The sequence below is a fragment of the Meleagris gallopavo genome, chromosome 3 (genome assembly GCF_000146605.3).
Source record: "Meleagris gallopavo isolate NT-WF06-2002-E0010 breed Aviagen turkey brand Nicholas breeding stock chromosome 3, Turkey_5.1, whole genome shotgun sequence".
NCBI classification, from domain to species: domain Eukaryota; kingdom Metazoa; phylum Chordata; class Aves; order Galliformes; family Phasianidae; genus Meleagris; species Meleagris gallopavo.
The window spans coordinates 7,495,435-7,520,278 of NC_015013.2; the positions used below are offsets into that span (position 1 = coordinate 7,495,435).

Consider the following 24,844-nt stretch of genomic DNA (forward strand, 5'->3'; position numbering starts at 1 on the left):
ATTTGTCCTCTTTTACATCTGTGCTACATTTTTTTTTTTTTTAAATCATAATCAGTTAAATAAATTCTAAAATAATCAAAAAACTCTCAAGAAGCACCAGTAGCAGAAGCACTGCCCATCTCCCATAGCACGCTTTAGAAGCTGGACCCAAACATGTAAGACATACACTTATACTTACTTGAACAGGGGAGGGAGGGTGATTGAAATACAAAATTCCACAACAGTACATCATTATTATCTAACTTGGTTATGGGCATAATTTGTCAATAAAAAGTTCTTCGTAGTAAAAAAAGTATGGTGAATGTTCAGAGTGTGAAAGGTTTGGGGGTAATATAATTGGAAACATTGAAGGAATGGACTCTATACAGTCGGTATAATTTTCTACCGTAGCATCACCTACTCTTGCTCAGAAGTATGGGGCATGGTGTACTGAAGATTATGGCACTACATCCTCATTGAAAGAATGAACTGTGTCAACCACAGGCTGTAAAGAACTCCACTGCATATTACTCATGCATCTGCAAGAGTAATGAGGACTAGCAAGAAGTTGGTTTTTGACAGCGTGTCAGAATACAGCGTGAAAAAGATGAGCCTTAGGCTAGAAGAAAAAATAAAAATAAAAATTAAAAAATAAAATCTATTTGAAACACTGTAGAGGAGAGTCCATTAAATAAAGTGGGCGGAGAAAACTGCAAGTTCAACAGAAGCATCTTAGATTGTAAAGAGCAATGACATAAGATCTGCATCTGTATTGTGACCCAATACTTTAAACTAACAGAAAAGGAAAACAAACAAGAAAAACGCAGCTTGTCTCTTTACGATTCTCTTTTTCAGAAAGAGTATTTTGACAAAGCTTTTAAAAATTATCAGGACTTATTTGAGAGGGATCTCTGATGCAAAGAACTGGAAATATATTCTGTTGTACTGTAAACAGAAGTGCTGGAAACGATTGTATGACCAGCTTCCATGAGCTTGAATGAAACTAATCCTGTTAAAGCTTATAAATACACATGACTCAGTAGCTAAAGCCACGTGCATATCTGCCCTTACAAAGTTTCTGACACCTTTCATTGTCAAAAAGTGATGAGTTGGTGATTTTAAATAGCCTAAATTGCTTACTTTTCTTTCCAGAAACATAACTCAAAACATTTCACCCTAAGCCCCTTGCTTATTTTTATTTAATAAATGGGACTTTTGCAAGTTATTTTAAAACCTGTCATGTGTAGAGTTCCCACGTGGATGAAGCCCGAATTAAACTCAGCAATGTAAATTATTACCATTGTGCAATGTACTGCTTTTACTGCTTTAATCTTCTCCTTCCCTCCCCCACCTCCCATTATCTACTTCATTGCTCTGCTTCACTAAAAGAGGTTTACAGTATTCTCTGAACATCTACTGCACAATCCTGGATGCACTGGGACAGAAATAATGTTCACTTTAAAAAAGAAAAACAACACCAAAACATAAATCGTATCATGTCTCTGAAAGGACAGCCCAAAGATTTCAAATCTCAGTGCAGTTATATGACTGCAGTCAATTCCAAGAATACAGAAAAATAACAATGCGTTTGCTATTTAACTTCTAATTTCTCATCTGTAAAATTGAAAACTATACACTCCTTTCTGAAATCAAAAAGTAAAAGGCATCAAGTACTAAAAACAATCACACACACAAATACTGTCTACAATACTGTCTAATCTTGCAGGAAATTGCCAAGATCCGCAGCAGAACACTTTTTTAAGCACCCAGAACAGGGCAGCACAGGGCATAATCCAGCTCCTGAAAGTGGTTCTGCATACACTGAAATGGAAGAGAGATAGGAAGAAACTTGCAGGCTACTTCAAATGTCATACCCAATGTTTTCATCCATAAATCCATCATCTCTGACAAGAAAGCTCTTACGCAAGATAACTTATTACAAAAAGAAACAGGATAGGCTTTGAGATATTTTGTTACATGCATGTCCACACTTTGGATACAGCAGTGCCAGTGCTGCAGCAGTAACAATGCAGACACCAGCCACTCCCTGCCTTTTTCAAAGATGTTTCATACAAGAAGCAGGAAAGCCTCTAACCTTCACTTTCTCAGTGTCATAGATAATAAATAATGTATTATGCTTACATTTTAATAGAAACCCCTGAGGCTGAAATAAAAGAGACTGGAGGGTTTTGCCCTCATACTCTACTCCACAGCTACAGCCAACAACAAAGGAGGATGTCTGGCCCTGTAAATAGTCTTAAAGCTAAAGGAAGAAAAGCATAATAAAATCCACTTCTCAGGATGTTTAGGAGTACAGTCTGTTACACAAATGCAAACAAATATAGAAACAAATTCTAAAATAGTATATTTATTGCCAAATATAAAAATCATGATGATGATCAGAGGGCTGGAGCACCTCTCCTATGAAGAAAGGTTGAGAGAAGGCTCAGGGGAGACCTCATTGTGGCCTTCCAACACTTGAAGGGAATGTATAAACAGGAGGGGAAATGGCTGTTTACGAGGGTGGATTGTGATAGAACAAGGTGGAATGGTTTTAAACTGAGACAGAGGAGGTTCAGGTTGGATATTAGGAGGAAGTTTTTCACACAGAGGGTGGTGAGGCACAGGAACAGGTTGCCCAAGGAGGCTGTGGATGCCCCATCCCTGGAGGCATTCAAGGCCAGGCTGGATGTGGCTCTGGGCAGCCTGGTCTGGTGGTTGGCGACCCTGTACATAGCAGGGGGTTGAAACTACATGATCATTACGGTCCTTTTCAACCCAGGCCATTCTGTGATTGTATGAGATCATTCCTAATTTCTTAACATACTATTACATGCTTGTTTCATGCTACTTAACAACATCAGCTTCCAACTGGACATCTTTTCAGCACCAGCCTGGAAGAAATCCCACATCCAGAGTCCACTGCCACCATAATGAAAGCACTTCACTTCAAATTATCTTCCTCATAAACCTCTTAAGCTCCAGGTTAAAATCAGAAGACAAAACCATGGCACATAGTGGGTATCAACTCTAGAAACCTTGGGCTCTGACAATTAGAAAGCCTTCTAATATTCAGCTTAAATGTCCTTGCATACAGTTTGTAGAAAGTACTGCCTTCTCCTCTGTCTCTGAACAGTAGTGCTCTTACTTTAGGCAGTTTTTCTTTTCTGCCTACCAGTGCTGGTCATTTTTATGAACACATTTCAATCTGGGTAGTTACGCAAGGATAAATCAGTTGAGGCCATAGTCTATACTTGGAACATAAAACAAAGAATAATCTACCCAACTACTCCTAGTTAACCTATTCTGTATACAGCATACAAAAACAATATGCAGTATTTCAGTCTTATCAGTCTTCACACAACGGTACTAATACTTTCTCATCTCAACCTTAAAACCTGTTAGGTACTGTACCATCAGAGGTATTTGCTTTTCAGGTGACTGCATTGCACTGATAACTTTGACACGCTCCTCATCCTGTGCCAACTTTCCTTTCCCCTGGCCATCTACTGAGCTATTTCAGCATGCTGCATCAACCAAAGCTAAACCAAGCAGCAGATCATGTTCTGCACAAGCTCTGGAAGCAGCTTAAAACAGAAATATGCATGAAGGAACCACCAGTTAGGACCATACAAAGCTGCTGTAGAACTGAAACGTTTGTCACTCTGTGAGGAGTGAGGAAACTCTCTGTTCCTTATCAGCTGATGAAATGCATACTATGGTACTCAGAAATTGGTTGAAGTTTCAAAAGGCCAGAAAAAAAAAAAGACTTAAGTCAGTATGGTAAACATCTATGTTTTACCATCCATGTTAACAGCAAGAATTCCAAACAGCATCAATCAGAGCTGAGAATGAAGACATTTTAAGAAACTACAGAAATCTACCCTCCAAGTAGAGATTTCCAACCAGCCATGTACACATTCTCCAGTAGGTTTAATTTCTACTTCCTGGGATAACATCAGCCAAGACAGTACAAGCTGTTTCCAGAGCTAAAATAAGATACATATTGTTCATTTTAAACTATGCTGCTGTCATCTTATAAAAAAAAATTTAAACTTGCTTGACATGACCATTTTGTCACGTCAAATAAATTTTATTAGTTACTACCTCCCTCTTTTTCTACTGACTACAACCTTATCCACTAGTTCAATTTAGTAAAAAAAAAAAAAAAAATAATAATAATAATAACATTTAGGCTGATGCTTAATTTCTATTTTTAAAGATCTGACACTGTTTTTGTGCTCTTTCAGCCTTCCATAGCTTCTGACATTTGATAATAAATTTGATCAGTTGGTTTGGAAACACCCCACAGGCATAGAGAAAAGTCTAACTTGGTCTTTCCTCGGTGTAGTATGAGATCCTACTCCTTAGTCATTGATATGGATTGTAACAACCATCGACTACAGTTGAACTTCTCAGTGAAAAAGCAAGAAAATAGTTTGGATTCTTTCCTGGCATCTGCTTACAATTGCTGTAAAGTAAAAACCTTCTCTTGCTTACTATAAGCCTTCATAACTACTACTGGAAAACTGTATGCATCTATATCCATTACAAAACCAGTTACTCAGGTTGACATAAATTTCAAGGTAAGCATATAGCCAGCACCTTTCCCTTGCATGAAAATATTTGTGCTTGTGAAGTACATTAACATCTACTTTTCCAAAAAGTTACTACTGTTGGGGGGGTGGGGGAAGGGGAAGAGAATCCAAGAGAGTGCTAATTTTGGAAACCTCCTGATTTGCTTAACTCCCTTAATTAAAACAAACAAAAATAAGATTCACTACTCTCATGAGTATCAGGTAATGCAAAGTAGCTGCATTGCCATGGGATAGAAGCTTGGCTTTATCTTTGGTTTTATATTGAGCTAGTCTGTGTTGAAAGCTGTCACATCAATGAAAAAAAAAAAAAAGAGTTGTTATGGTAAGCTACAGATAAAGTGACATTTTACATAATCTGTGTAGCTTGTCCACTAACGTTAGCTTTATTATTTTCCTTTTTCAGCATTATGTAAGGATGAGATAGTAATGAACTGAAAAGTCAAAGGGGAATGCAGTTGATTGAAAATCCCAGACCTACCTTCAATTTGAAGAGACAGTTAATTGGTATAAGTCAAAGTACTTGACTTGGTGTTCATAAATAAGGACTAGTCACAAAGCCACAGTCATACCTTATTCAAAGCAAGAGATCAAAACAATTCTCAAGCTGATCAAACATTAACATTAGTAGGTAGAGTAAGCCTGAATTTAAGATTAACTGAAAATGATAGTGTCCTACCTACATACCACAGTGACAGAGCAATAAAACACCACAGAGTTCCTAGCCACTGCATATTGTTTGGGATGGACACATGTATGTATAATAATTTATATCCAAACAGTTGAGCTACAGGAATTTCATCCATCCGATGCTATAATACTGTGAAAATTTCCTAGAAATAGCTAGACAGAAGCCCAACAATTAATAGCCAACAACGCATCAAAAATATATTTCATTCTGGAAAAGACATTAACTAGCAGAAGACAAAGCACTTAACATTCAGAACTTAACACCAAGGGAGAGACCTGATCCGATACAAAATCTCTGAAATCTACCTAAAACAACAGTACCCTCTGTGCTCTTCCTACAATTATGACTCCCCCAATGAAACCAGGAGCAAGAACAGGTAAACTTAATAAAGAGTCTGACATGTTGGGTCTGACATAAAATTCAGATTATCAAATGCAGAAGTGGAACAGTTCTGTGCTGGTCTCATTTGATATAAAAATTACAGTAACTCTTGTAAATATTCAAGTGAAACATGAAAAAAAACTAACAGAATTTACCTTTGAAGGTCTCAAGTTCCTTCCTGTAGGAGAAAACCAGAATACAAATACATAAGCAAATCAGTAAAGTAGAAATGTTAAGACTCATTAAAAGACTAAAAGCAAAGAATTTTATTTTCATCATCTGTAAGGGTAATAAATACCACTAAGTGTGCTTACCTAAATCAAACTGTTTCAAAATTAGGCTACCATCTATTCATTAATAAGCACAATTACACAGATGTTGCATATTTATATCTATCCACATAATTTCAAGATATGTTATTACAAAAATAATCAAGACTTCTTAAGGTTTTGGATATTAGAGCATCTATTGACTAGTGAATAACAGTAAGTGCTCCATTTTCATCAATGCTATTAAAAAATCCTTTTGACAATGGCAAAGAAAAAAAATTCACAATTTCACTTACTCAGCTGCAACACACTCTGAAGGCAACAGAAACATTCCCCTCAGAGGACAGAATTTTAAATACACAGAGTGACAGAAAACAGACAATACTCCAGTACCAGACAACTAAGAAATCAAGTCAAAAGCAGATGCATCTTTTTTCCTTCACTCCAGGCCACATTCCACTTTCAGTAATGAGACAATTCTGAATGCAAAGCACATAGATAAGAGAAATATTTTCTCTGTTTTCAGGAAATTGCAAACTGATCTATCTGCCAGTGCTACAAAGTAGTGATTTATTAAGAATTGAGAAACTAAAGAAAAATCCAAGTTATAGCTTAGCTTAAGTAAGGCAGAACACTGGCCTTTTCCTTATGAAATGTTCACTTAATAATGAACTTCTTTTTAGCCTGTACTTTCAAGACTTAAGTCTCATGCACATAATAAGCCTAGCTAAATTCCAGATTTGGAAAACTGATTTTAAGTAAAAGTTCAAAAAAGACTGAACTACCAGTTCTCCAGATAAACACTTCTCACTATTCATAGACGAAAGCATATGCTTCAGTCATTACTGAGTCACATACGATGCAGACTCTTTCATAATACATATGCTGTACTATAATAGTTCTTTCTCCTCCCTAACAGATGAAGTTCTTCAGTATTTATTCCTGCTGAGAGAACAGACAAAACTTTTAAAACCAAAGCTATTTTCTAAGCAGCACAGAGCAGTCCAAAAGCAGCCAGAGAATGCATTTACCTCCACATTTCCAGTGAACGTGCCAATTTTGTCACCAAGAACCAAACATCAGTTTCTGTAAGGACGTGTGCTTTGGCAGGAAAAACGCTACTGCATAATTACAGTAGTGAAGCCTATTAATTCTGACTTCCTGTGATATTTATTTCCCTTCCTGTCTCCATCCCCTTCTCAATTCAGATATTCACTTTTTTAACAGAAAAAAACTAGCTTACAACACATATGTTTTGTAGGTTCAAATTCCAGTTATTTTTTCCATCCTATGTGCTCTAAGCATAATTAAAAAACTCTTAAGCATTCTCTCAAGCCACGCTCCTTATGTTTAAATAATTGCATTAAAAAAATCAATTGCAGGAAATGCACATTTTCCACAGTCAGAAACGAAACCATACATTCACAAGATGTTTCCTCAGTAAGAGGAAAAGACCTACATAAGTTGGTCCTAAAATCAAGAGGACTCATACCACTTGTCTCCAAAAGGGAACACAACATAACTGGTGTCATTATGTGCAATTATAGTACCAAACAGGATGGCAAAAGTGTAACCAACTGACAGTGATATTCAGGGCTTTTATCTCAGAACCCAGAATCTACCCTCTAGAAATCCATCAAAATGTTTTAGGGTTGATCCATTAAGATGGTAACCTTACATCTGTCTATATAATTGACATTAGTTAAGAAAGCTAGAAATGAATATTCAGCAATTGTTTTTCATCATATACCTCTGAAAACTTAAAATTGATTACTGTTAGCATGCAGTAAGAGTAAAGATTATGAATTTAAGAATCAGCATTTCCTAGTATCTTTGTAGCAATTCAGATCCAGACTGATGATTTTTTATGGAGTTCTAGACATAATTACAGAAAGTGTATATTACAAACAGCTCCTTTTCTCTTCTCCTTTGCAAGTAAATAATTTATTTTTTGTTCATAAATTGTCAGAAACTAAAAAAAAAAAAAAAAGTAAAAAGATACATCTCTAAGAATGCAGACAAAAATAATCCACAGAAATAAATACATTGAAGCTGCATTAAGAAGGACATTATTTGGAATACATAGACACTCTATTAAAAAAAAAATTAGCTAACTTGGGCAATTAATTCTGAAAAGATTAATCTGTAATAAAAAACAGAAACCATTTCAGGCCTGAATGACTAGGTAGAACTGTTGCCTTTTTTTTTTTTTTAGGTCTTACCATATTAAACTACTAGTCATGATACCATATATCAGTTTTTTATATTCGTTTTTATTTTACTTTAAATAACTTATTCTTTGAGATAATGTTTTATATTAGGTTTACACAACAGAGCCCAGTCTTTGATGGACAGTTTACTAACAACATCATAATAGGAAATAAAACTGCAGTATATTTGCCTGGCTAGTCAATTTAAAGCTTTCTAAAGAAAAACTGGATTTCCTATACTTTTTGGCCAAGAAAACAAAACACAGGAGATGGTTAAGATACTTCTTTTCACTATCATTAGGAAGAAAACATATTTTACCCCTAGCCTCCCTACATGTGTAGCTTTAAGAGGCAAACAGGGTAGATAATTCAGCATCTATCCAGGATTAAAGAACCTTCCAGGCTATATCTGACCACTAATCAATCAATCCCACTATTTGGATTTTGACTATACATTTCTTCTATTTCAGCTATCAAACGTTGGGTTAATGACATCAACTCTGTCTAGCTACACAAATGAAAAAGCGGCGAGTTTGCCAAAGAACTAAATGAAGTTGGGAGGAGAAGCTAACACCAGAAGGCTGTGCTGCCACTCAATGAGATGTGGACAGACTGCAGAGTTGGGCAAGAGAGAAACCTGATGAGTTTCAACAAAAGCAAGTGAAGACACCTGTACCTGGGGAGGAATAACCCGTACGTCAGTAGAGGTTAAGGGCTAACCTGCTGGAAAAGAGCTCTGAAACGGATCTAGACATCCTGGTGGATAATAGGTTGGCCATGAGCCAGTAATGTGTCCTGATGGCCAAGAAGGCCAGTGGTATCCTTGGGTGCATTAAAAAAAGGGTGGCTATCAGGTTGAGAGAGGCGATTCTCCTCCTCTACTCAGCCCTGGAGAGGCCACATCTGGAGTACTCTGTCCAGTTCTGGGCTCCCTCATTCAAAAAGGACAGGCACCTCTTAGAAAGAATCCAGCAGAGGGTGGCAAGGATAATCAGGACCTGAAGCACCTCCCACCAAGAAAAGGCTGGGACACCTGGGACTCTTCAGTCTGTTGAAGAAAAGGTTGAGAGGGGATCTCATAACTGTTTGTAAGTATCTGAAATGTGGGAGTCAAGTGGATGGGGTCAGGCTCTTTTCAGTGCTGTGCAGTGATTGAACAAGTGGCAATAGGCAAAAACTGGAACACAGAAAGTTCCATACAAAAACGAGGAACAACTTCTTTACTGTGAGTGACAGAGCATTGAAACAGGCTGCTCAGAGAGGTTGGGGAGTCTTCTCTGAAGTTATTCAAGACCCACCAGGACACTTTCCTGTGTGACCTGCTGCAAGGAACCTCTTTTAGCAAGGGAGTTGTTCTTGATGGTCTCTATAGGTCCTTTCTAGACCCTGCAGTTCTGTGATTCTGTCATTCTTTACTTTTTTGTAGTTAACAGTAAGCTTTCATTAAGAAGTAACTTCTGTAAGTAACAGGCTACAATATAATGTAAATATCTCCTCTTTTACTGAAAAATGAAGCACATACACACAAAAGGAGAGTATAATGAAGGTAAATAATAAGAGTATACAGACACAGAGGCACTAGAGAAGTAACATTCTATTCACAGAACAACTTATAAAGACGCGAACTTCTTTCCTGAGAGACAGAAGCTATTTAGGCTCTATGTGCACTAGAGTTACTAAGAACTGGCTGCATATGGGCAGTAGTTTTCATTTCTCCCTTTCCACTTGCTAGCTTTCATAAATAGGTGGAGGTTTAATTATTCTGTGAAATTCTACAGCCCTCAGATTCATTTGAAAATGACCAAGAGAATGGCAGAAGCAAGAAAAGGCCAACAGTCATTAGAGAGAGTTCAGCTGCATAAGATTGTTTTTGTACTTCAAGATAATACTTATTTGAGGACAGAGATTATATATTCAGGTAAAGTTTAATGCCAGCATAAGAAGGCCGTTAGTCAGATTTTTGGTCTTTTCTGAGCATAATGGACATAGACAAATTTGAAGACAAATCCTTCCACGCACCATGCCCAAAGAGGAGCATGGTAGAAGGAGGAAGAGTGAAGGCAAATAAATGTCATAAACAAATGTTTGCTGAAAGCTTCCAACTTCACAAACCAGAAAGATACAGAGAATACATAAAGTCTATAAATCTTAAAATTCAGGGTATGTAGACACCATACCATTCCTCCAAAACTAACTGTCTGATCTCCCAGGTGATGCAGTCAGATTTACAAGATGCACAGTGTACCAAAGCGTGGCTCTCTGTAATCCACATTAAGGCACCTAAAATTGATACAACACTGTTATAGCATACGATGTCTTCAAACCTTTAGAGGTTCCTGAACCGGTGTAGAGTGGAGACATAGAGAACCTAATGCAGAGCTTAGGACATATTGAACAAATTCATCAGTTTGTCATCACCTCTTTGTAAAACTGGCTACAGATCAGAAAGCTAGAAAAGACTACGTTAGGAGATTTCTGAAAGTATCCTGCACCAACATGGGCCTGAACAGAGATGTGAAAGCAGAGGACAGAAGCAGTCTCACTCAATGTTTTTGTTCAGGAAAACAGTAAAACACAGACAAAGCCTAAGCAAAATACTTTTACTTCAAGAAAACCCCCATCATGCTTTGAAAGGTGACATCCTTCCTGAAGCCAAATCCAAACATTATTTGAAACAAGTGTTCAATCTTAAATACATACTTCAGATTTCCTATATGTCAACATTTTTTCTTACCTAAAAATGCACTATGAATCAAGAAAATGCAGCAGCCAGTGGAAGACAACTGGATTTATAATTATTTCAGCTTGATGTTTCCGCTAACGCATTTGGCATGGAAACTGCAGCACTGTCTTCTCTTGTCAATTTTAGATTTCTGGAATTGAAGTAGCTGATGAAAACAGGTCAGCTCATATCTGAAATTGCATTGGAAACTTGGGCTGCCTGCAAGCTTAAAGATGTTTCTATTATTTCATAATTCATTTGCTTCTTGCTTTACAAGCACACCAACTAGGGCTCTTATGAAAGAAACCTCCCCAAACACTCCGAAGTCAGAACACAACCATGGAGCAAAGCCTCAAATCAACTCAATGAGAACTCAAACTGACAGATTCTCTCAAATGAGGGGGGAGGGGAGGTTGTCTATTTTTAAGTAAAATCTCAACTGAATGGAAAGAAAGTATCAAATATAGTAACTTCTGCTTAAGAGCTTATTGGATCACCCCACAGTCTTAGAACTGCAGTGACAAAAGGAATATTGACCGCTAGGTCTGCACTGCCTAGCTAAGGAATGGAACATAACCACAAAACCACATATCCTGCTGCACATATGCACAGCAACTGCACACTGTTTTAAGCTGATATCCATAAGGGAAATTATTTAAGATGCAGCAGATAGCTCAAAGCTTTACAAATGCTTTCATAAAGGGTCAAAATACGGACCATACAATAGCAACTCACAGAATCACTGGCACATACCAAGCCAAATAAGACTGCAGATTACAATAATAATCCAGTGTAGTCAAAAACATGCTGCTTTAAGTTACTCAAATCAATGGGAAGTCAGATTGCTCAACAAAAGACAAGGTTCTCGGGTTCTACTGTATCTCAAAAAGGGCTGTAACATGAAGATTGATTTTCTTAATGTAACAAAGCACTAAGGAGTTAAATAACCAGAGAGCACAGAAAAATCAAGTTCTCTGCAATGAAGACAGGAGGAAAACTTGACATTTGCATATTTAATTTCTAAGGAAAGAGTAGGCAGACAAGAAAGGAGCAAAATCATAAATGAATGTCAGGAATGATTTTATAGCAGCAGCTCTGAAGGTAGCAGACAGTCAATAAACTCCAACTACTAGATTCATGTGTAAAGAAATAGTTTCAAAATAGCATATCGATGGTAAAAATTGAGTATTGAATTTAATAGATTTTACAAAGAAATGTTTCTAAGTGTTGGGTTGCAAATACCAGTTACAAACCAGAAGAAACACTTACAGTTGCTGATTTGCCCTTTACTTTTAAGATATTTCTGGTACCTAACAAGATCCAAAGCAAAACCTTAGAAACGTCACCTGTTTTGTCTTGTACAGTTACATTACCTAAATTAAGGGTTCTCTTGTGGGTAGATTTTTTTTTTGTTTTTTGTTTTTAATTACTTCTACAGTCTGATTCAAGCTTTAGTCAACAAAAAACTAACAGAGAGACTTTGATTTTCATCAAAAGAAATAAAAGACAAAAAAAAAAAGAGACTCAAAACTTGTGTCACTATTACTTAAGTAATCTTCTGTGCACTGTACTTTTCTTTATGCTTAGGATTAACACTTCTGCCAATGAAACAGAAATGCTTTCCCTCAGCCAGATTGCTTGAGCATCTTTTTGGTTGACCTTTAGGTCAACTATTACTTCAAAATACCATTGAGACTGAATAGATTTAAGGAACGAAAAAAAATCAATAAAAGCAAAAACCACTACCAAAGTACTGTTGAAACAGAAGAGAAAAAGAATCAAATGCTTTTGCAGTGATCTGCACTGGGGATGGTTTTGTTTGTTTGTTTCTTTGTTTTTGTTTTGCTTTTTGAACTCTATATTGAAGTGAAGCTACAAAAGCAGCTGAAGTCTCTCAGCGTCCTTCAGCAAAACATCTCCATCAGCTTCATATCGTAAGATGAAGTGGATCAAAACCAAATATGTTCTTCATAGGAAACAGCAAAAACCAACTGGTGGTCAACAATAGATACAACTAAAACCAAATACCACCACATATACTCAGCAGTTTCAGCATACAGTGAAAGCAATTCTCTTTCAATGCTTACAAAAAAAAGAACCTATGTTTATCCCAAGGAAGAACACTGGCTGCTTACTTTTCAGGTGCAACATTCAGAAGAAAAATAAGGCAATGGCATTAAAACAGAAGAAAATGGTGTGAGAGAAATCAGCGAAATCATTAAAAACAAGTAAACATTTCGCCCTTTCTTAAGAGACTAATAGAAATTATTTACATTTCAAATGCATTCATTTCAAAGGTAAATAATTCTAGTTCTAGTGACTTTTATCATACAACCAAAAATTTAGAAATCCAAACTGAAAGCTGAAATTGGAGAGAAACTACAAATACTACCCACAAAAGTGGTATATTTAGGTTTTTAATAGAAATGAAAAAGGTTCTTGCAGAATTGTTTTTGGTGAGCCATAAAGCAAAATCCAGATCCAGCTTTAACTTGGCCATCAGTTTCCTCATAGATACTTTTAATACCTATCTATGTATGTAGTTTAAAATTAGAGTATTTAAGAATTGGACGTATTTTATTCCAAAGTGAATTAATGTCACGCCACAGGTTCACAAAAACAAAATAACAAAAAAAAAAAGGCCTGTAGCCACAGAAGCAGTATTTACCTAAAACATATGAGGTGTTCTGCACAGACAGAGTGCGATCATGGTGGTTAGCTGTAACCTCTATGACACCTCAGGCATCCTCAGCACATCCTTCTGACAAAGAAATGCAAAACCTCCCACCCAGAAGCGTTGTCAACAAATACATTTTACACATTTTTTGAACAATCTCAAACATTTTTTTTCCCCAAACAATTGGAAAGCGATTATCAAAGACCTCAAGAAAATGATCCCTACTGAAGAGGGACAGAATGTATCTGGAGAAATAACTGCAGCTCAAAAGCAGAAAATGGATTTTAGTGTGGTAATGATGAGCACCTACCTTCTGCCACTAGCCACAGTGAATGAATGAATTTGACACATAAGGTAGTTTTGAGGTGTAAAGCAATGATTAGGGGAGTCCTAAACCTTCTATTATTGGTACTGCAACTCTGGTAGAAGAATGCCTGGTACTGACAGATAGATATGATTTGCAGATCAGTAATTAGAACGATATAAAGGTAGAGAGAAGCTATGCAGTGTTGGCATAATGTTCAATATTTACTAGAAGACATCAATAAAAGGTGCTGTAAAATGCAGAGGATCCAACACAAACATTGTCTTAATTATAGGTCACAAAAGCTAACAAAAAAAACAATGCATTTTTGCCTATTCAAAGGACAAATAAGCTACAGGGAGAAAGTATGCTAGAAATCTCTTTTTGCTTATTTCACTGTCTTTCTGCATCAGGCAAAGACCATCTCATAAAAGGGCAAAATTAAACCAAATTAAATGAACAGTGACAGAAATTATAATGAGCAGTCACACTTTGCAAGTAGTATTTAAAACAATGCCAAAAACACTAACAAAAACTTTTGATCTAATATTTACAAAACCTTGCCCAATATTTATTAAAAATGTTATTTGAGCACATACGGAAGCAAAATCCACTAATAATGAAGCAGCTTGCTCTTTCTGGAGGTATGGTATATGCAAAATTCTGTACAGGATGTCTTCCTGCAAACAAAAGAAATTTGGTGTCCTAAAATTATGTAAAACAAAGCACAATTATCAAGGGATTTTGTAAAAAGGTTGTGCAAGCTCAGCTTTTCAGGATCAATAGGAATTCTCAATCCTCATGTCTGTCCAAAGAAGTGCAGTAACTGATGGATACAAAATTAATTCCAGCCTCCTGTTATCATGAAAACACTTGCTACCGATTGTGCTGCACGCAAACCCTTGAACAGCAGGAGGGAAAAATTACCTCCAGTGTGAACTCTGATTTGGCACAGGAAGTTACAGCCATACAGTTAACGTCTAGAGAAAACTCCAATCCAGTCATCCACAGCATGACTACTGGACAGCTGTCCTGAAGAGAAGTTTCTACACACACCCCTGTAAATTCATTATATACTCACCTACATGAAGGTGTAGCCACTGAAAATCTACACCAGCGGAAGGCTGATCAAGAAGAATACAGCATGCAACCTTACTGAGAAGAAAAATTCTACTGAGAACTATGAAACATGTAACTAGAGCCTTAGAAATAATTTACAGTGCATTTAATGTTTGAAGGAGGAATATACTTGTTTGAAACGTTTGCAACAATATTTTTACATATCAAAAGCCAATCTGACAAATTAACATGTGAGGTTTAGAAGTGTCATAAAGCTACAATTTAAATTTATTGCTGCCAGATGGGAGGCAGTCATCACTGGAGATTGAGTACTGCTTTAGCTTATCCCATAGGAAGCATTATGGGACCTAAACAAAGTCAAAGACATAGAAGTCTTCTAGGCAACACAGTTTTGTATGGTAGGGTACTACCCATTCCAACCTCTCTCTTCCAACCTCGTTAAAATAATTTAGGTAAACACAGTGCTTTACAGTGATACTGCAAGAGTTATAGATAATACTTGAAAGAAGCACACAAGAAAACCTACCGTATTACTTTTCTCTCTGTCTTTTTTTAATGCTAGTAGGTAAATAACCACTAAGATGGAACTTTTCCCAAAAGCAGACTAATCTGATTTGTCTAAGGAAGTTTATGGATTTATGTTTTGGATGTTTATGTCAATTAAGCCCTAACATAAGCCTTTTTATCAACTGCAACTATCCTTACAGCCCCTTATGGTCCCAAAGCAATTAGAAAGAGGGATAAAAACAACAAAAGACTACACCGAAAAAATAAACATCATTTTAGTAACTGATCAGGACATTTTCTCACATGGTCATCTCTAATCCATACAATGCCATTGCTGCAAATTGCATACCCTTTTGAATGAGAATCAAACCCTCTGCAGGAGCATAAAAACAGTACCTCATCAGCATGGGAACACCTCAATCTATCAAGCTCCTCAACTACTTTGCTAATTACCAAAGCAGAGGATTATATATTGTTTGGTAACAAAGAAACCTTTAAAATCAAAAAAGCAAATTTAGTTATAAATAAACCCAAGAACATATTTTCATGTTAGGTAAAGCAATTCTTCAAATGTCACCAGAAAGGAAAAAAGTCCCACTGAAGCTTTTGGTATATTCATATTTTGAATACATCCAAACAAGAAGAGACTCAAGATTTTAGATTTCTTCAACCATTTTCCTTTTATGCCTGTTCTCAAATCAAATACTGAAAACAAAGGTTTCTTAAATAGCAAGCGCTAACAATTCTGATTCTAACAATTATATTTCAAGTCAAATGACACAGTAAAATGTATTCACTTTATCTCCAGTACCAAGGGACAATTTCTATTTAAAACGTGTTCCTACAAGATGTTACTGTTAGTCATCTCCTTTTAATTGATAAAATAACCAGGAGGTGCTATTTTTTGAGAAAACTGATCTCTGAAATGGCTACAATTGGTATTAAGAGCTTCACAGCTTCAAGACAATCATTCTAGCTCACATCATAAGCATGGATTTTGGTGCATGTAAAAACTAGCATGAAAGTGAGCTTCTAAGAACGCTTCCTAAATAATGCAGTGAACTGTCTTGAGAATGCAAGAAATGCCATAGGAGACTGGAGCAACACAAGGAGTTTTCTGGAATCAGGAATGGTACATTCTCAGCAGGAGGGCAAAAGGAGGAGGAATAGGATCATGCTTAAGGAAAGAACAGGATACTAATGGCATGGTTTAATGCTAACATATATGCAAACAACTGCAGCAAGACTAACTAGAGAAAAGGAGGAACCTGATTTCCATACTACAACACAGGTACCCTGATCAATGAATACACGAAAAAGTACTTAAAATCCAGAGATAAGTGCACAGAAAAAACAAGAAACTCCCCCACCACCCAGCTGCATTCTTTAAAATACGTTGTGGAAAACTTGGACTGATGAATCTACCTTTAAACTAGTACTCATTGCAATGACTAAAGAAAAAAAAAAAAAATATCGATCTGTTTGAACAGAAATAAAGTGCTCTACTTAACAGGGAGACCTATTTCTGAAAGTCAGTTCCCATAGTTACCATAAGCTGCATTTCAAAGGTTCAATGTTGACCTAAAGCGCTTTCTTCTAAATCTTTCATATAGGAAGATTTTTCAAAAGACTTGAAATACATGAGCTTCTAGCTTAATCTCTGAAATACCTTTACAGTAAAATTACTTCTAGTTACATCCTTAAACCACAGTTTCTAGAGCTTGTGTTCACAGTTTTCATCCCCACATGGTCAACATACAAGAAACACCTTTTTACACAGAACTAATCACTCCCTGAAAATAACTTTATGTTAAAGACAGACCATAGGCTCCTGAATCCCCACTTGATTCTTTCAGTATTTGGTATCACAGTAAAACCCCCAAGCAGTATATAGAGGAACAGAAAATCAGAGTTGGAAGCATAGATAACAAATGACTCACATTAAGTTAACTGGCTGTTCGTTCTTCAAGTACCTTACACTGCCAAGTGTCCTTCTAGTAATGAGCTGGCAGTTAATTTCTTACCTAAACAAATACTATGGTAATGATCAACCAGAAATTACCTGCATTTTTCCTGTTTTGTCTAGATCTGGCCAAAGGTAATCAGCTTACAATTATGTTAAGTAGCTTGCTTAGCATTCTATTTATAAAACTGATTAGATGCTAAGCACTGTAGGCAACAGTTTAACACTTTATTTTGATTATAGGAGCAGAGGCTGGAGGATGGAAACAGGAAGGAAGAGGGAGTGGGACTCAGGTGAGAGGGAAGACAAGACTCAAGACAACTTCTGAAAAGTTATTGTATTTTGGGGAGTGTAGATCTATTGCTTTATGCACATCTTAGATTTATGTGTTAGTTGGTTAAATAGCACATACTAAGAATTTTGAAAATATTACTACTAAATATTCAATTATCTAAATAAGTCAGAAGACATTCAGACATACTGACTAGCATCAGCCTTCCTGGAGGGAATGGAAATAATGTTGCCCAGACTTAGGAAAGAGTAAATCCAAGCTGCAGGAAAATCACAAGACAAGATGAGGTTCTGAGGTTCAGTTACCTGAATAAGGGAGAATAGATAAAGGACTGCAGCATGAGAATCTGCTGGATGTGACAGACAGCACCATGAGGTGTAGTTGGATTTCACAAGCAGCTAAAGGGGACTTGCATCAAAAATAGCCAAACTTCATAGATAAATGAAGGCAATGGGGAGTTTCTGGGACACAGAACTTGAATGTGAGCAATACAAAAGGTAACCACATCTCTAACATTACAAAACTACATAGATAGTAGCAGCAGAAATCTGAGCAGAAATGTAGCAAGATCAAGATCAAATGGGGAAAAAGTTATTAGGGCTGAACAACTGACAGAACCCTAACCTTGATAAGTGCATTCTAATTAGGACCATAAACCAAACCAGTTGTTCCGACCATATTACACAAGTCAAACTTTATTCCACAATAACAAGAACTGGGGAGGGTGCCAGTTTGCTTCCCCTGCCTAACAGGAGAACAGGCTGCTCAGATCAAGCAACCCAGTTATCCCTATGTCAATGCCTCTACCCACACAGGTCCATCAAAGATAATCTTTGACACATGGCTCCAATTTCATTCCTCATTTCCACATCTGTGTCACAACATTAATACTACTTTTCTTTTCACTTTCTTCAATAAGGTTCTTTTTGTCACTTTCAGTGACAAAGCCAAGAAAGTAAATTTATTAAGCTCCTAACATTTATCTCTTGCTAAGTTATCTTTTACAGAAACATGAAGTATAAGCATAAGAGGTTCTGTGGTTGACTCTTCATACATGCTTTTCAAGTTGGACTTGAATTCTTAGTGGTAATGCCATGTCTCTATGAATGGGAATGACAGAGGAGTAATAACTATCACATGGAGTGGAAAATATTTCTAGGATATGATAGAACTGAAAAGATGCCAGAGGAAAAATAAATCACGAACTTCGAAGGTTACAATGGAGAAAAACATATAAAAATCAGGGCAATGACTTAAAACAATCAACAATTCATCAGAGCTCATAATAGCTCACAATATCCCTTACTCTGACTGTTCTCAGAGGATAACATGCACAACTTCATCTTAACAATGTACCAATAATTTTCCAAATACACACACTTGGTTCATCACCAAGTGTTAGAGCAAAACTCAATGGATTTATTACAAACTTGAAACTTCCTGTCAAAGATTATAGCTTCTTTAGAAAATGAAACAAAAAGGATTGTACTGTATAAAAAAAAAAAAAAAATTAAAAAAAATCACAGGAGGGTTATACTTTATGTTATACTACATTTATAGCAATCGTTCTATTTACCTTTTTGTTTTCTTGTAATTTTCCAGCTGTAACGTCTGCACACATTTGTATCTTTCCAATTCACACTGCTCACATAGGTCCTCGAGATACAATAGGTGAGTCTCCATTTCTTCAAAGTTTGCCTCTAGACGGGCTATATGAAATATTTATATGAGCACCAAACTGTATCAGTAGATGTACAACCCACCCAAACAGAAATGGGAATTCATAGAAGTTAGACTGTAATAATTACACATGCATAAATGGCTCAGAAAGACAAACACATCTCATATCACGTAGTAAAGATGACAACAGCACCATTTTAAGTGAGATCTAGCTGTGGTTCTCTTTGCAGTAAGATGCTGAATCACCTGCTATATCTGCCCCAGCACATCACAGACCTGTGGTCTGTACTTGGTGAAAAGAAGCAGCCAGAATCTGTAGCTTAATTTTGCTAATCAAGCACACTGTCTTTTTTTACATCTTCCTGTATCATACCAGTCTGAAGAAGGAAGATGTACTGAACAAGACCAGTACTGACCATAAATATTCAACTCAAGTAAAACATAATGTGAGAATTTTAACTCTAACATGACCTTGTGATAAGCTAAACCACAGGTTCTAAAAAGTAGCCAATAAAGATAGATTGATGGGCAAACCTCTATCCCACATAGGCTTAGAAAACATTTCTATCTTTTTTTAAGTTTAGACTCTGGACATTATGGATAAAGAGATCATGCCTATGAAAAGCCCTGAGAAATCTCATAGCTCACCCTCTTCTGAGCTGAAATTTGGATCTCCTTAAGTACCTTCTGAACTGAATTATTCTATGTGAAACTTACATCAAAAATCTCTGCCCTTATGGGTGACTAAATACTGAGTTTCATGTCCATCATTGGGATCCCAAAGTGGAAAACCTAATTTTCCAAAACTCTAATGAACTAATCACTCCAGGATGGAGCTCTGTGGATGTAAGATTATTATCCACACTTTGTCACAATTTCTCCCATACCAGAGGGAAAAAGGATAAATTACATTTACATGTTTATAAACAAACTAGCAAGTAAAGAGTAGATCACAAAATCATACAATTGATTTTGAGCTGGAAGGGCCCTTTAAAGGCCATTTTGCAATGAACAGGGACATGTACAGCTCAATCAGGTTGCCAGAGCCCCACCCAGCCCAACACTGAGGGTCTCCAGGGACGGGGCATCCAACACCCCTCTGGGCAACCTGTTCCAGTGCTTCACTACCATTATTGTTTGTTTTTTCCCTAGTTTTCAAACTAAATCTCCACTCTTTTAGTTTGAAACCATTTTCCCAATGTCCTGTCACAAGAGAATTTCCTAAAGATGGAATTTTGCAGTTTAGAGTTAGATGCACTAATCTGAAGCTTGACTGTCAATGCAAAGAACTATGCAGATGATGGTAGCAGAAAACCTAAAGCAATCCTAGTTTTGGCAAATGGCTGTGCTCCTCCTGAAGACATTTCTGTCAAATCCCCAAATAATCTTTGGACTGTGCTACTTGGAGCCTATTTTGGAACATACAAAACTTCAACTAGCTTGTCTATTACAATTTGAGATTGCTATAACAGCAATCCCCCTAGAACAGCAGAGTTAAAAGACTCCATAAACAAATTCACAAGCATGTATATTCATATATGCAGCTCCAGTTACTTTCAAAGATTTTTTTTTTATTGCTGACAAGAAAGTAAGGTAGTGCCCCACGGCAGTCAGAAAAGAAAAAATGATTCATGTAATCAGCAAAGATCATTTGAAAGAAAGCTACAGACAATTCATGTGGAAACAACTCCGAGGAAAAAAACTGTTCCAGTCAGACAGATGATGATGTGGAACATGCATTGTTTATCACACTCAACTTCCTCTCCCAAAAAATCCAGCATTTATTCAAAGCATAATACCAGACAACCTTAATTACAATTGGTTGTCCCTTTTGCTTAAGATACGGACCTTTCTAAGTGCATTAAGAAACAAATGTTTAAATCACGCTAACTAAATCTAAATGACAACTACAAACAACAGGAAAATATAACGATGAAAAGTGCATTCTAGAGGCCAATTGATTCCTAGCACTGGCATTTGAGCAGCCTCTAGTGGGAACAGCAGAAATTAGAGTGCACCTGAATAACAGAACACCTTCAGAACCCTCCAGAACACAACAACCTTGCTTTGCTGCAACAAGGATTACAGATCTCTTTCTGAAATGAAAGGCAACTTACTTGCTTTCCACAAGCAATGTTGCCAAAGCAATTGCATAGCACTAGCCGTGGTTGTGAACTGACATCTCTTCTTCCAAATGAGAATACAAGTACTGTGCACTAAAAAGAAATTTCAATCAAAGCTGTGTATTCAATTTAATCTAACAAAATTTAAGCCATGAAGGTCTGATCAGTTCTCATCTGTATGCACAGATGAATAAGCTCTTACTTTTAAGAAGGTATTTAGCAAAAATACCAAATTTACAAACTCCCTGCTTCCACTTTATTGCTTGCAGTGACAACTAGAACGAGCCTGCCCTAGAAAGCCAGCTAATCTTCTAAAGAATACTTTCATGACTACTATGTTTTTCCTGTTCAAAATTTCAATTAAAAAAGCTGAAATCTGTATATATTAAGATAGGCTTCAAGCAGAACAGACAAACCACCATCTTTTTACACAGGGCTGCAATTTAAACAGAAATAAAAAAAACAGAAATTAAGCTTAAATAAGCTTATATGGACAGATCAGAGTCATGACATTTTAAAACTCAGAACCCCACAGGTACAGAAAGCCTCTGTATGCAGGACATTAGCTCCAAGGATTTCTAATTGCCTTTTGACAGGCAGCTCATACTTCAAGAAATCCCACAGCTGATCATTAGGCACCAATCATCATCACACCCTGAAACAGTGCTATGCAGGAGAAAAAAAACACTCACTGGATCCCTTAAGTTAAGAATTTTCCCATATGCCAATATACTACACTTGGTAGAAATACAGTATTTTGTTAGGTACTTTAGGTCACATCTGCCCAACTGCTTTAGTTTGGTCTGTTTTTCTCATGCAACAGTGATATTACAAGTTTACCTACTTCTAACTTCTTAAAAAATAATCTTCTGATCAAACATTAACATACATGAGAATGAATTCTTTACTTAACAGCCCATAACTTGTTATGATACTTACCTAGATCTCAACAACAACAGAAAAAAATAAAATCTCAAAGATTAGGAAGCAGCAGCTTTTATCTCTGTGACTACATATCACTCTATTTTTTTTTCCATTCTTGCCAGTCTAAATATTCTCAACCTTCATTTGATCTGTTATCTATGTTTGAGACCAGCCTCTCTGAAATCAGCATCAATTTGATGCTTAACGTTAAGATGTTTGGTCAAAAAAAAGAAAATTGGATTTGAATCATTTGTTTACATTGATTTGCTGAAGTCAAAACAGACATTAGAGCAAATGCCCCTGATAAAACATGAGGCATACTTTACATTAAGAAAAGCATGCCAGATATTGGCAAGCAGATATTTTCTACAATATCTCAAATTGTCTTAAATGATGATTAGATGCTGGACTTTGAAAGGACAAGTGCTCTTTTTGCTTTTACAAGAGAGTACTTTTTTCTTCAAGGATTTCAACAACAGCCACAAGATCATATACAGTATATTTATATGAGTTTTTAATGGAAGACTGACTGATAATGAGAGTACCAACGTTGGGCTTATAAATAAAGTGCTAATAAAAAACATGTCTTGTTATGCAGAAAAAGCTGAAGAAACTGTACATGACTTAGACTAATTTTACGTAGGTCACAAAAAAAGGCTATTTTCCTTTATTTGAAATTTATTTGACCAAAAGCAGCCAGCATTCCCTGTCTAGTCTCAAAATGAAAGCATTAACAGATTTATAGAGACACAGCATGTCACAACACAGAACTACTACACTTTCCTGAAGTGATTAGCCAAACTACTTCTTTGATGCAGAAACTAGGAAAGAGCAACTTACCATTCTATTTCATTTATTACTGTTGCTGTTGTTGTTGTTGTTTTTAAGACAGTATTAATCATCTAATCACCTTTTGGAAGTGAATACTTGCTTTTTCTAAATATAAACTGTATCTCAGACTTGCATAAGAATAAAAACAGTAAGCAGAATACCACAGCAAAGTTCTGGTAAATCACTTTCAGAACTGCAGATGTTGAATTTGATACAAATTACACTTTTCTCTTCAAATAGACTCTATTAAAAATATCAGAAAAAAATTACACTCAAAACAAAATATTCCCAGCAGTCAGGAAGAACAAATTTAGGTAAATTACATGACATCTGGCATGTGAAGTGAGGCTAGAAGTTGTGGTTTAGATTTCATGTAGTAGTTAGTGTATATCAAAATTAGTTTCCCAGAGCAGACTTCTTAATACTTCCATATCTGCTGATTAAGTAAAATAAAAAATTTTCTTAAGACATTGAGAATCTTCCAGCTAATTTTATAATCAGGGTGCAATTAATGCTGACTCATAAAACGGTAACATTAAGATTGGAAAGGTAACTCAAATTCATCAAAATTTATGGCATTTGCAGTTATGAAGAAATCTTTATTTTTATAAAGAAATTTCCATAGGTTTTATTATATTACTTATCTTTGGCCTACCAATAGGCTGTATTACTTTATACATGATTATATTAAATTTACTATTTACATAAATCATTATGGGAATTGATATTTCCTTAGAAAATAAGAGAGATTTCAAAAAGCCAATACTACAGGGCTACTGCACATAGTAAAGCCTGATGGAATCAGGTGGTACAAGGTAATTGTAATAAAAAATGAAATACATTCTTTGCTTCAAAAATAAATACAGTTCTTACAAAGAACTACTGCAGAACAAATAATCATTTAAAACAAATTAATAAATTGAATGAAACCGGCTCACACAAAAACAAGCACTGGCATCATTCATATATTGTTCAGAATTTAAGACTTCAATAGTAACCATTTTCAACTGATCTTATCAAGACTTGCAGTTGCCACACAACCTTTTCCCCCCAGATTACGACACATACAATATTAAGAGCAACCAGGACAAATTTTGCTCCTTTACAAAACGAGTGAAAGCACAACTACCTTATAAAAGCAATGCGTTTGAGGAGCTAAGTTAAATTTCATTATCAAGTTCGCAACATCTGAACTTCAGTCTAAGCCTCTGTACTGACTTGAATGCTTGTTATGTCTATAAAACCTTACCTAGGCTTGATGTAAGGCATTCCAGATCTGCTAAAAATCCAGGTATTTGCTGGAGCTGATCCTGTAGTTCTACCAGACTGTTCCTTTTCTTTTCCCAGTGTGCAGAGAGCATCACAACTTCACTGTCCACCAGCTGAAACAAACAGGTTCTTAGTTTTACTTGCAAGTTCACGTGCCTGTTTACGAGCACCTTGACCAATTTTTTTAATTCATATTTCCACAAGCATCAAGTCAGTACAAAGAATTTTACAGCACTACAACTTATATATTTCTCAAGTAGATATCCAACATGTTTAAGAAAATCCTCTATAGTATGAAATATTTATATTAAATGTGTTGATTGAAACAAGATAAAAAGTTTTTTTCT

At 36.2% G+C, this 24,844-nt stretch overlaps 1 protein-coding gene across 1 annotated transcript in view; it reads right to left on the reverse strand.

The window, feature by feature from the left end:
- Nucleotides 1-24,844, reverse strand: part of DTNBP1 (dystrobrevin binding protein 1) — a 65,719-nt gene that overhangs the window by 34,809 nt on the left and 6,066 nt on the right. Inside the window, exons 4-6 of the mRNA XM_010708322.2 lie at nucleotides 24,478-24,610; nucleotides 19,247-19,379; nucleotides 5,802-5,824 (exon numbers count right to left, since the gene is read on the reverse strand). Coding sequence (XP_010706624.1) covers nucleotides 5,802-5,824; nucleotides 19,247-19,379; nucleotides 24,478-24,589 — 268 coding nt within the window. The 5' untranslated portion in view covers nucleotides 24,590-24,610. The remainder of the gene's footprint in view (nucleotides 1-5,801; nucleotides 5,825-19,246; nucleotides 19,380-24,477; nucleotides 24,611-24,844) is intronic.